Source organism: Onychostoma macrolepis, chromosome 20 (assembly GCF_012432095.1).
Source record: "Onychostoma macrolepis isolate SWU-2019 chromosome 20, ASM1243209v1, whole genome shotgun sequence".
Classification (NCBI taxonomy): Eukaryota; Metazoa; Chordata; class Actinopteri; order Cypriniformes; family Cyprinidae; genus Onychostoma; species Onychostoma macrolepis.
This window is the reverse complement of record NC_081174.1, coordinates 29,385,024-29,399,121: the sequence shown is the minus strand read 5'-3', so window position 1 is coordinate 29,399,121 and position 14,098 is coordinate 29,385,024. Positions and strand designations below refer to the sequence as shown.

Sequence of the window (14,098 nt, the reverse complement as noted above, 5' to 3'; positions counted from 1 at the left end):
AACTAACAGCAAATATTTTTTTTATGTTTAGGTGAACTGTCCCTTTAAGGCTTCTGTTGGAGAAGATGCACAAACACACCTGTCCAGCAAAGATCCCACAAACTCCGATGATGCAGAGGACATTAAAGACGGCAGAGCCCACGATCGTTCCGACTCCAACATCACCGTGAGTGATGAAGACACCTGAAAACAGACACAATGAGCAAAAATGCTGCACGAAAAGAGCGGGAACAACGATTGTGTGACTTTACCTATAACAGAAGCGAAGAGTTCGGGTGCTGAGCTCCCCGCCGCCATGAACGTGGCTCCAGCCACATCCTCGCTCAGATTCAGCTTCTGCACAACACAACAACAGCAGACAATTCACATCCAACAAAGCCTCTGGCACAAACACTGCCCAAATCTGGAGCAGTATGCTTTATGAGCTTCTGAAAGCCTCAAAGTGGGTCAGAGGAAGAATAGTGCAGATTCTGCTCTCATTGTACCGCGGTATTACTCAGATCAACTGGGAATTCACTTATGAACAATCCTACCTCACAGATTTTCTCAAGAGACGTCACGAAGTAGTCGTCGCACACGATTGCCAGGGCCAGGAACATGTAGAGGGCCTGTAAGAAGACCACAGAAGACTGTAGAAACCTCAATTCCAAACTCACTTATTTCTCCTAAATACCAATGAGGTACACTGGGACGCACATGGAGACTTTTAATTAAGTCTCCAGCTTCTCCTATGCAAAAATATTTTTAAAAAAACCAGTAAAGATCTCAAAAGTGTCTCAAACTGAGCTCAGAGTTGCCAGTATACAAGTCTGTGATCAAAAGTCTCATCAAATACTCCTGGACCAAGTGATCAAAGTTATACTATGCACATTCATTTTTAGCTCTGTAATTGTAGGCCCAAAATAGCTATGACAGTACAGGAGTATGAATGTTTTTATTTTTTAATACTATTTACTCACAGGAAGTACCGCTGATTGCAGTTTAAGGCATAGCAAGTTAGAGCTGGTTAAACTAACAATGTTTATCAGTGTTGTTGCTGCTGTTAACTAAAACCAACTACTAAAAATTGTTTTTGTCAACTGAATTAAATCTGAAATAACATCAAATGATGCTTAAATTTTAAAAGGTAGAAAAACTTAAAATGTTAAATAAAATGTTACAAAAAAAAGAGAAATTTTGCCTTGTTAACTAACTGAAATAAGTTTAAGAACTAAATGACTAAACCTAGAACTGATATACAAAATTAAGATAAATAGAAAAAAGAATTTAAATTAAAAGCATGAAATTGATCAAATTAAAATAAAAACTGAAAATATAAAAATAAAAGCTAATTATATTATTGAAATATTATTAAATAATCTAAACGTCTACAGATAACTAAACAACTTTTATTAAAGTATTTATTTAGTATAGAAATACTAAAATAACACTGATGTGTATAGCACTTATTTTAGTATCACTGAAATATACTATTGTGGTTATTTAAATTAGATTTTATTTTTTCAATTTTAAAGTTTTAGTAATATTGTTGAGTTCGTTAATTTTGTTAGTTTCTGTTATATATAGTTTTAGTTATTTTAGTACTTCGACAAACTAAAAATTTTAATTTGAAAGTAAGTTTAAGTTTTGTAATATTTTAGTTTAGTTTAGTTCAGTTTAGTTTGTTTATTTTTTATTTTAGCTATGTTTATTTTATTTCAAGTAATGTAATTTTTTGAATGGTTTTTGGTTTGAGCTAAAGATAATAATCCTGCTGTATAGCTGGTTAAAAAATAAAAAAATAACACATTTAAAGGAAACTCTATTGCCCTCCTCAGTACTGCTGTTTGTTTCCACCACAAAGCCTGCAATGCACGAACCAAACATTCACAGTATGTTTCTGACCTTACTGTATGTCAACTATTGACCCAGTGCGTCTCTATTCACGTCTCCTAAAATAAACACTTTGAGGAGAAACACATGTGAAAAAACCTCAAAAACCCCTGAGAAATGAGAGCTTCCAGAAGCCCGCTGGCTGTGTTCACCTGCCGTTTATCATGGCTGTCAGCTCCTCCTCTGCATGCACAATGTGTCCTTGCTGTCCAGGCCTGACTGAACCAAACCTCTGGATTCACATCTGCATTCACTGCAAAGCCTTTCCTCATCTAGCTTAATGAGCTCCTGTTTATCCACAGTTTGAAACCAAAGCAAATGCAAGAAGACACTATGATGACCTTCGGCGATGAGGATGATGATGGCATCATAACATGAGGCACGTTTGTTTACTTCGAAAGGTGATTTGCACATAAAACAGCCGTAGATTTTCCATCCTTGTAATCAAACAGGCTGTTTTTATTGTACAATAGACCTTTAAGACAACATTGTGTATGTTTTGACCTCTAATTACTGACAAACGGAAAATAATCAAAATTAAATGTATATATTATTTAAATTTATGTATTATTATAAGTTGTGACCCTGGACCATAGAACCAGTCTTAAGTCACTGGGGTATATTTGTAGCAATAGCCAAAAATATATTGAATGGGTCAAAATTATTGATTTTTCTTTTATGTCAAAAATCATCAGGACATTAAGTAAAGATCATGTTCCATGAAGATATTTTGTAAATATATAAAAACTTAATTTTTGATTAGTAATATGCATTGCTAAGAACTTCATTTGGACAACTTTAAAGGCAATTTTCTCAATATTTTGATTTTTTTGCACCCTCAGATTCCAGATTTTCAAATAGTTGTATCTCAGCCAAATATCGTCCGATCCTAACAAACCATACATCAATGGAAAGCTTATTTATTCAGCTTTCAGATGATGTATTAAATCTCAATTTCGAAAAATGGACCATTATGACTGGTTTTGTGGTCCAGGGTCACAATTATAAATATTAAAATAAATATATTATAAATAATAATAATATGACATAATGATATTTAGATTTTCTTTTTTTTTTTTTCAAAATCAGAAATCAAATCTGACAACAATAGATATTTTTTGAAAAGTCCTGTTTAAGACACTAAAGGTGACTTTGGTTTATATCTATATTTTATTTCATAAATATGACAATACTTTCCCTACTTGATTAAACACAGTACTTTAGATTTGTTGTTTTGCATTACAAGTTTAAATGTTACGTTTAAATATGCAAATGTGTGTTATATCATTAAATATGCACTAATTTGCATATAGAACAGAAATCTTAATATTAGATAAAGTCAGGTTCAAAACTCTTGTTTCATTTTGTTTACAAATTAGAGTTATTGGTATTTATTGGGGGAATTTTAGGTTTGTCTTTTTGGTGGTCAATAAATCAGAAAATAGTCCAAAGCTAGAAAAGAAAAAAAAAAAACATTTTCACCATATTATTAGGCATAAGACGTTACATAAATCAGATGAATAATATATACACAAATCCATCTGGGGGAAAGAAACAACAACTTCAGAATATAGATAATAATAAAACTAAAAGTTCGGTGTATGTAAAGATTTCTGGCTCATTTTGAGAAAACAGCATTATTAATTGAAATCTACACATGCAAATAGATACAGTTTAATAAAATCACACCTAAATGTGTGTTTTGGATATTTTCTTTCCACTAGTCTGAAGAAAGACATGTTATGTAAGCAAAATTAACCCAAAAAACTGACCAGTGTCTATAAAAAGTAATAAGCCAAAATAATAACATATAAACAGCAAATGTGCCAAAAAAAAAACTTACTAACATCCATTAGGTGAGTTGCAGGTTTTGCATAAGCATTTTACAGACCATAAAACGCATCAATTCCCTTCATGAATAGTAACTTTACTATAACAAATCAGACCATCATTCCAGACAGATATTTCCGTGATCATTTCCAGCCACAGGGGGCACCAAAGGACAGAAATCCCACACACGGCACGTCATGATTGTTTGTGTGAATGCATAATTCAGACCTGAGCTGTGCGTGATGCAAACATTAGAGCATTAGAGCGGCGGCGTTACATAAGCACAGGCAGATTTTAATTGTGCTGCTCATGGCTGATGGAGTTAAATCTCGTCATATTAGCAGTGGATTAACCCACACTGAAAACAGCAAAGAGAGTAAATCACGCCGGGCAGCAGGAGTGAATGTGCATCATTACCGTGACCAAATTCACTCCTTTATACCTTTACCAAACTTCTGTGCAAAAATAACCCGGATCAAATTTCCCTCAAACTTGCAGTGATGCAATTTTCTAAATGTACTTTGCTAATCTGAGGAAAGAGAGACAGATAAATGGACTTTCTTACCGCCGTAATATGCAGCAGTACACCGCCGCTCTTCCGCTCATCGTTGGTGAAAATATCATTGGGAAATTCATGGATGGCTGTAAAAAAAAAACACAAACACACATTTACAGTCATGCATTTTGGACTGTTTTGGATCAAAAGCTGCAAAAAAAGAAAAAGAATAATAATAATAATAAAAAAAAGTCTTTTTGACTTGTTTCCCATTACAAATATCTAAACATTCTTAAATCAAGATACATTTACTTGAGAAGCAAAATGACTTAAGATATTAAGCCTTCTTTTCTGAAAAATGTATCAAAATGTAGTAAGTTTTTTTTTCTTAAAATGAGAAAAATGTAAATGTTTCGATTATCTATTATATCTATTGTATAATATCTATTAATTCTTATATCAAGATACATTTACTTGAGAAGCAATATGACAAGGCATGACATTAAATATTGTTTTCTGAAAAAGGTGATCAAAATGAAGTGAGTTTATACCTAAAACACGCAAAATATCTGCTAATGGGATCAGAAAAATATTCTTGTATTCTCTTTAAATTAAGTTTAATTTTCTGACCCCACTGGCTGATTTTTTTTTAAATCATCAACTCACTTATATTGACACATTTTTTCAGAAAACAAGAGTTAATATCTTAAGTCATTTTGCTTCTTAAGTAAATGTATCTTGATTTGAGAATGTTTAGACATTTGCAATGGAAAACAAGACAAAAATACAGAGTAAGAAATTTTTATATTTATTTATTTATTCATTCTTTTTTTTCTTTTTTTGAAGTGAAACAACATTCTGAGTTTCCCTATGAAACAAACCAATGAGTCGGCATTAAAGATGTTGCCATGTGGTTGCTAAGATATTCTGAAATGTTTTTAGAATGTTGCTTTGTGGTTGCTAGGGCATTGCTAGGGTATTCCTATGCAGTTTCATGGGTGTTTGCTTATCAAACTCTTTGACCTTTATCTTGGAGAGAAGAGGTTACATGTTTTCTGACCAATTACAGTCTGATTCTAAGACCAGCACAATGTCCTTAAAAGCATAAAATAGTCCTTTCTGATCACAAACACTCACACACCGTCCGCAAGCAGAACTGAAGCCAGTCTGATAACGTTTTCTCATGTCTGCTCTTACTAGGAGGTCACATCAAATTTGAGGCCTTTATGTGATCTGAATGCATAACAGAAACTTAAAAAAAAAATTAAAATACAAAAAAACAGCCAAATTACATATTCTTTTTATAGAATCTTCATAATCATCACAATCGTCCAAAACAGAAAGCAGGAGTGTAAACCAGCACCTAACAGCTTGAGGAATGAAAAGTGATACGCGAGGAACAAACCAACACAAATGGCAGAAGAAACTGCAACAGACTGACGGATAAACTGAGCAAACAGAACAAATCACACAAACTGATCTGCTTCTGATGCATCTGTGTCAATATCTTGCAACATGAATATTAGATTCTGTATTTTCAGTTATTGTACTTTATGAAATCGATAGCTATAAAACATGACAGGATGAGCCAGATGTTATTTTAATTTTTTATATATATATCAAAGTAAACCAATAAGCTGCAAGAAGTGTAATACATTAGAACAATAAATAATAAAATGTATTAATTTGCAATTGGTATGATCATCTATTATACATACATCTATACTGTACTATTACTACTACTATACTATATCTATAATCATCCCTTAATAAAAGAAAAGCTCATTTGCATAATATATTACAAAATAAGAGATCTTATAAATGTAACAAAACTGTGTTGTTTCCACCATAGGCGGAATTGTAATTGGTCATTGTAATTGTAATTTTTATTTTTTATTTTTTATTTTTAATCTCATAATTCTGCATTATATCTCAAAATTCTGACTTTTTTTCAGAATTGAGAGATATAAACACAGAATTGTAAGATATAAACTTGCAATTTCAAGAAAAATTCAGAATTGTGAAATAAAGTCACAATTACCTTTTTTATTTTGAGGTGAAAAAAGGATTTGTGAGGAAGTACGTCAGAATTCTGAGTTTATATCACATTTTTTTGGGAGAAAAAACATCTGAATTCTGAGATAAAAAGTCACAATTACATTTTTTTATTTTTTATTTTGTGGCAGAAATGTTCTGCCAGACAAAACTGATTTTTAGGCTTAAAACAAGAAAAAAATATTTATACATATATATATATAATTCAAGATATATTCTCTGAAAAGTCCAAATTTCTTGTTTTAAGAATGTTTAGATATTTTCACTTGAAAACAAGAGAAAAGCATGCAGTGAACTTGGTGCATTAATAGAATGTGTGTTAGCATCCATTTAATCAGAAAACAGTTTTATAAAGAGAATTTCACAGTTCAAAACAACATATCTAGTCCACCTCTTTTATCTAACAACCCAGAAGTGGAGGAATTAATAACTTATTCATGAATAAGTTGCTGATGCGTAAACAGAAGAGAGATTTCTAGCTCACAGCTAGAAGGACTGGAGATGGATAAATACCATCAAATATGACTAAACTCAGAATTGAATAGAAAAATGGGTGAGCGGTTTGAAATGCCACTCTTGACGACATGTTTGCATGAGTCGTCTATCTGCTGCGTGTTCACTTGACATCCTTTGTTCTCCGATGTTTCCACACCGATCACTGATGTCTGAAAAACAATTGAACTTCCAGAACCGAGTCATTCAGTCTGAGCTGTCAGCGCAAAAGTGGGAGACAGAAAATCTGTGTGAATGTTTGTGGCGGACTGCTTACTGCACAGCATATACTGTACACTGCCTGCTGTTATAAATAGCATGAGAAACAATGCAACAACCTCACTATGTTGCATGTGTAATTCAGCAGACACCGTCCACTTATCATTTTGATTATGTTTCAATCAGATTTTATGTAAGATGTCTTAACACAAATGGCGTGCGCCTACCATTCTCAGTGACAAATGAACAAACACAGTTTTTCAAACATCTTTTGACTCTTAAATGTTTATATTTGTAAACTGTACATATGTTATTGCATCGCTATTGCATCGCATTGCTATCAAAAAATGCAGTATATACTGCACAGTATGCAGTACACTTATTCAGTGATGAACATTTACATGCACATTTATGCATTTTGGCAAAGCTATAAGTATTTATTTTGTCAGTTAATGCATTCCTTGGGAAATTGAACCCATGACCTTGATGTTGTTAGTGTAATATATTTACACACTGAGATGTGCAGTTTAAAAATTAAATTAAATTAAATTAAATTAAATTAAATTAAATTAAATTAAATTAAATTAATAAATAAATATATTGTTTCAAGGTCAAGTTGAGTCTATTGCATTGTGGAATACAGTATTTTTCAGTTTGCCCTGATTGTATTCTGCACATTCAAGCAAATATTGTGTGTCATTCAGGTATCCTATGCATACAGAACATTCACATACCGTGTACACCACGCATACTGCAAAAAGTACACAGTTCAATCACAGCTGACTTTCAGATAATCCCCGTGCAGCAGGACGTCATTATAAATGCCAGAACATGCAAAAGCAGCCTGTCCCTCACCATGAGTCAACACTGTCTCTCCTCAGCCGCCTCTAAGAATAGCAGCATATAGATTAAACTCCTGGACAGGTGAAGGTGACTTTTATGCTCCATTTCTGGCAATGGATTCATTAAGCAGCCGCTCATCATGTGTGCTCTTAGTTTTGCAGGGAGCACATCAATATTCCTCGTCTGAAAACACAAGCAAGGACGGCGAAGGGATGCAATGATTCGAGCTTCATCTTAAACGCTCAATAAATCATCTGTCTGTCTGTTTTCACACTGACGATTTACATGCAATTTTATAATGTGATTAAAGCAGTCCTGTTAAACCGGAGCTCATGGAAACTGAATACTGCGATTATGTTAATGTGATTAAACTTGTAATTAGAGTAACAATAATCACAGTGAAATCCAGACAGTATGAAAACATGACCGAACAGAAACAGCTTTACATAATAAGGCATTGTGTTTTTATAGGTGCATTTTCAATAGAACAAAGGACACCAAGTGCACTTGAACCAGTGAACATTTACCATTTAGAACAAATAAAAGCAGCTTTATGGTAGCATACAATAGCATACTACCATATTATTCTAGACTTTTTCTGCCATATGTAATGCATAAAAACTACCATTCTAAAGTCTAGAAAACTTAACTTTTTTTTTTTTTTTTTTTTTTTTAAAGACGCCTCTTCTGCTGCAATTATTTGATTAAAATACAGTAAAAAAAACTCAATATTGTGAAATAATATTATAATTTAAAATAACTGTTTTCTATTTGAAAATATCTCAAAATGTGATTTATTGCTGTGATGTAAAGCTGAATTTTCAGCACCATTACGCCAGTCTTCAGTGTCACATGATCCTTCAGAAATCATTCTAATATGCTGATTGGCTGCTCAAGAAACATTTCTGAAATTTTGAATGCTGCTGATTATTTTTGTGGAAAATGTGATGCATAGTATTTTCAGGATTCTTTGATGAACAGAAAGTTCAAAAGAACAGCATTTATTTTAAATAGAAATATTTTTGTAACATTATAAATGTCTTTACTGTCATTTTTGATCAATTTAATGTGTCCTTGCTCAATAATAATAAAAAAAAAAGTACTGATTTATTTATATATTTACTGGATGTTTTGTATACTTTATGTTTGTTCTTCATTGTCTATGGGACATAACATTTACATTTTCACAATGCCATACAATCATATTACACTTCTTTTTCTCTGTATATACAATATGTATTATTAGTGAATACTGCACAGTGCATGAGTATAAATTATACTAAATTGAATTCAGCGAGTCCAGTTACCATTGTAAAATTAAATTACTAATATTTTGAGAATAAATCAAAATTACCAGAAGAAAGTCGTATCAATATGATAATAATAAGATGATCGTTTTTTCGTAACTTTGACTTTATTCCTAATATATTTTGACTTTATTCTCAACATATTACTACTACATGTAGTATTCATTTATTTTTAATTTCTTTTATTAAGCACCATTAAAAAGCTGTCGTACATAGATAATAATTCAAGAAAATGATGTTAAAAATACTATCACCTCTATTTAATTATTTTCATTGGACACAGGATAAAGCTAACAAACTGCATTGTGGGATACAGTAGCATGGAATGCAGAAATTAGTGCATTGTGCACAGTATACATATTTTATGCAAGAATAGTTAAACATTGCCTATATGCAATTTCCCATAATAAGTGAAGTGCATATTTTGTGTACAATAGTTGCAGTATGTGAACTGATCCAGTTTCCCTAAACATGTTTGTGTTTCCGCACATTGCTTCATGCGAACGTCAGTCGTGTGTGTGTGAGTGAACACGTCATGCTCTCCTGAGACACACACTCATCTGTGCTCATCATGAATTATATCACAATAGGTCAGTATGGAGACTCACTGCTCCATTGTGTCATGGTTAACGTTCCTTCCTCGTTCACGGACGTTTGGGCTCATCGCATTTCTCCAGCTACCGATCATCACAGGCAATTAGCTAAGCATGACTATCCCGTCTGAGTATGCCGGGAAGATCGCTTCAGACTCCAGTAACGTGAAGATAAGCGTCCTACATTGTAATACATGGTACGCTGAACGAGAGCCAAAGATGTCAAGATTATCAGTGAGGAAGGATGAACATGCACTTAAACAAATCATTAGATATGAACGGACGGATGATCAATAGCATGACCTTGGAGGTTTCCTCCAATGATTAGTTTTTAGGGACATTTCAGTGTCCGTCAGTGTCAAACCTTGCTGTGTAACTCATCGATGGGTTTGTAAGTGAAAGTCATAAGTCTGATTTCTATGGAACCCTGTTTCCTTCACAGAATAAGAAATAATTGTGACTCTTTCTCTCACAATTCTGACCGTCTTTCACACAATTCCAAGTTTACATTTCACAATTCAGACATTCTGAGTTTATATCTCAATTCTGAGATTATATCTCACAATTCTAAATTTATATCTCGCAATTCTGCATTATTTTTCTCAGTTCTAAGTTTGCGTCTCACAATATTGCATTTATATGTTGCATTCTGCGTTCATATATATCGCAAGCTTTTATTTTGCGATTGTGAATTTATATATCGCTAATTCTGCATTTATATGTCGCAATTCTACTGTTACGGGTTGTGTGGTTGTAGTTTAAATAAAATAAATATAAATGAAAGAGAAGAGAACGAAACGGCATCAACTCACTTTTCCCACTTTATTAACTTAAGAACGGACAAATTCACAGGGAGAACTGAGGACATTTATAAGAACAGGAACAAAAGAGCAAACAACGTAATGAAACTCAGGTGGGGACAATGAAATGATAATTAACTAACAAGGAACAGAACTAAACCAAATAAGGACAAACGGGAACTCAGACAGGCAGACACGTGACAGTACCAACCCCTCCCGGGAGGCACGTTCCGCGCCGTAAAAGTACCACCTGGGAGGCGCCCTGGGCGCCCTGGACGCCCTGGACGCCGGTACAGGACAGGGATACTGAGGAGGCATCCAGGGCGGAACAGGAGACTCTTTGAGACCATGGCGGGTCAGGGGACTCCGGCGGCCATGGCGGGTCAGGAGGCTTGGAAGGCCTAGCCAGGGAAGCCATAGTGGCCCTGACCAAAGTCCTGAGCGTGGCCACTATGGCTAACAGGATCACGGGTACATAGCCGCCCCCCCCCCAAAATTGTTTTGATGAAGTTAGGGGCTTTCAGTCTTTGCGCGCACTCTTGGCGGCGCTCTGGCAGCGCGGAGCTGGACGGGACCAGCGCGGACACTTGGGGGCGCTCAGGCAGTGTGGAGCTGGACGGAACTAGCGGAGACTCTTGAGGGCGCTCTGGAAGCGCGGACACTTGGGGTGCTCTGGAGGCGCGGAGCTGGACGGAACCAGCGGAGACTCTTGAGGGCGCTCTGGAAGCGCGGATCCTAGGGGGCGCTCTGGAGGCGCGGAGCTGGACGGAACCAGCGGAGACTCTTGAGGGCGCTCTGGAAGCGCGGACACTTGGGGGTGCTCTGGAAGCGCGGAGCTGGACGGAACCAGCGGGGACTCTTGAGGGCGCTCTGGCAGCGCAGACACTCTTGAAGCGCGGACTCTTGGATGCGCTCGGGCAGCGCGGAGCTAGGGAGGCACCTTCGTGGCGCAGGCACAGGGGGGCGCTCTGGAAGTGCGGAGCTGGATGGAACCAGCGGAGGCACAGGCGAGCTGGACGGGACCAGCGGAGGCACAGGCGAGCTGGACGGGACCAGCGGAGGCACAGGAGGGCTGGACGGGACCAGCGGAGGCACAGGAGGGCTGGACGGGACCAGCGGAGGCACAGGAGGGCTGGACGGGACCAGCGGAGGCACAGGAGGGCTGGACGGGACCAGCGGAGGCACAGGAGGGCTTGCCATATTCCTTGGCGGCGGGGCTTTCCATATTCCTTGGCGGCGGGCTTGCCATATTCCATGGCGGCGGGCTTGCCACATTCCTTGGCGGCGGGCTTGCCATATTCCTTGGCGGCGGGCTACTAGAAGGTGTTGAGGAGGTATTTGGGGTCGGGCAGGCGGTCCGAGCGATTGGCGCGATATGTGGGGGTTTCCGGACATAAGGTGAGCTGGCGCGATGCGGCGTGCTTCTGAGTGGGCTGGACGACGAGACTTCCGAAGGTTTTTTACTTCGTGGATTTCGAAGTTGGAATTATTAAGAAACAGTACAAGATTAATAAGTTCTTTCAGGGGAAACTCCGAGGTAGGAAGATCGCAACAGATAGTGTCATCGTCCAGCCCCCGCAGAAAGCATGCACCAAGAGCGGCGTCGCGCCAGTTCAGCTGATGGGCTAGCTCGCAGAATTCCTCCACATACCGCTCCAATCTCTGACCGGCCTGCTGCAAACCCCACAGCCTGTTTTCCGCCGTCACTGAGAATTTTTCGGTGAAGGTCCATTCTTCTGTCACGGGTTGTGTGGTTGTAGTTTAAATAAAAGAAATATAAATGAAAGAGAAGAGAACGAAACGGCATCAACTCACTTTTCCCACTTTATTAACTTAAGAACGGACAAATTCACAGGGAGAACTGAGGACTTTTATAAGAACAGGAACAAAAGAGCAAACAACGTAATGAAACTCAGGTGGGGACAATGAAACGATAATTAACTAACAAGGAACGGAACTAAACCAAATAAGGACAGACGGGAACTCAGACAGGCAGACACGTGACATCTACGCTAATATTCAGTTTATTTGTTGCAATTCGGCTTTAGATATGGCAATTCTGAGTTAATACCTCACAATTCTGTTTATTTCCTGCAATTCTGCATTTTTTATATCGCAATTCTGCATTATTTCTGACAATTCTGAGTTTATTTCTCAATTCTAAGTTTGTCTCTCACAATTCTGCATTTATATATTGCAAAGGTTTTTGTTTTGCAATTCTGCGTTTATTGCTCTCAACTCTGAGTTTGTCTCTAGCAATTCTACATTTGTCACAATTCCAAGTTTTTAATTATCAGTTCTGAGTTTATATATCGCAATTCTGTTTATTTCTCACAATTCCGAGTTTATTTCTAGTTTGTATCTTGCAATTCTACATTTGTCTCATTCTGCATCTATTTAATTGCAATTCTTTTTTATTTAATTTTTTTATGTTTTTATTTTGCAATTCTTATATAAATTCTGTCTTAATGTCACAATTCTGAGTTTATAAATCACAATTCTGTGTTATTTCTCACAACTCTGCCTTTTTTTCTCTGAATTCTGAGTTGATAGCTAACATATTTTTGTGTTTCCATCACAGAACAAGAAATAAAAAAGGTAACTGCAACATTTTATCTCAAAATACCGACTTTTTTCTCACAATTGCAAGTTTACAAGATATGTGTCCTACAGATTGTAATACATGGAACACTGAACAAAAGCCAAATCAGACTTTTCACCTCAGAATTGCAAGTTTATATCACAATTCTGTGTTTATATCTCACAATTCTGACTTTGTATAGAAAAAAATCGAAATTACCATATTTAATTTTTTATCCCGTGGTGAAAACAAGCTTCCATAGATCGTTTAGAAAATCATCATCATTTGAAGCATTGTTTATGACAGATGAGTTACACACTGAAGTTTAACCACTGAAATTGAGTTAGATGAATATTGCGTGTCGTCACATTACAATATAATACAATTAACCTTTAATACTGTAATCTTTCAAATGTATTTGCGTGTTGCGTAAGAGAGATCAGTAGATGGGACATCTGTTACAGATGCACGTGTGGACAGACACAAGCTCTTTACAAAATCAAAAGGCTTACGGGGACAACAGAACTGCATCTGGACAGATAATAGACTGATTTCACAATGCTGGATGCTTAACAAATGTGCTTACAAAACAACTGGAGCACAAGAACACACTTTTTACCTATGTGAGGATAAGATAATGTGTACAGATACAGGGCAATAGTCTAACCTTTTTCTTTCTAAGTCTGGCTATAAAATAATATACAATATACAAAATACAAAATATAGATATATTAATGTAACATATAAATACATTTATTTTTATTATTACTGTTTCTATTAATTTTTTTTAATTCTGAATTTCAGATTAAATTTTTTTTTTAAACAATAAAAAATGATGATCCCGCACACTATCGGTCCATGCTAAATATAGAAATTTATTACAAAAAACAGCGACGTTTCGGTCCACTGACCTTCATCAAGCTTGTGAATTTTTTTTTACAGAAATAAAAGTTATAATAATATGAATTGTTATTGTTATTATATATTCATAATTATAATTATAATTTTTA

General features: G+C 35.9%; 1 protein-coding gene across 2 annotated transcripts in view; it reads right to left on the bottom strand.

Moving 5' to 3' along the window:
• slc24a4b (solute carrier family 24 member 4b) overlaps nt 1-14,098 on the bottom strand; it is a 48,484-nt gene that overhangs the window by 14,467 nt on the left and 19,919 nt on the right. The window contains exons 3-6 of one of the 2 annotated variants that reach the window (XM_058756859.1): nt 4,268-4,344; nt 534-608; nt 252-336; nt 80-183 (exon numbers count right to left, since the gene is read on the bottom strand). In XM_058756859.1, coding sequence (XP_058612842.1) covers nt 80-183; nt 252-336; nt 534-608; nt 4,268-4,344 — 341 coding nt within the window. The remainder of the gene's footprint in view (nt 1-79; nt 184-251; nt 337-533; nt 609-4,267; nt 4,345-14,098) is intronic. The other variant, XM_058756860.1, reaches the window with a different exon arrangement.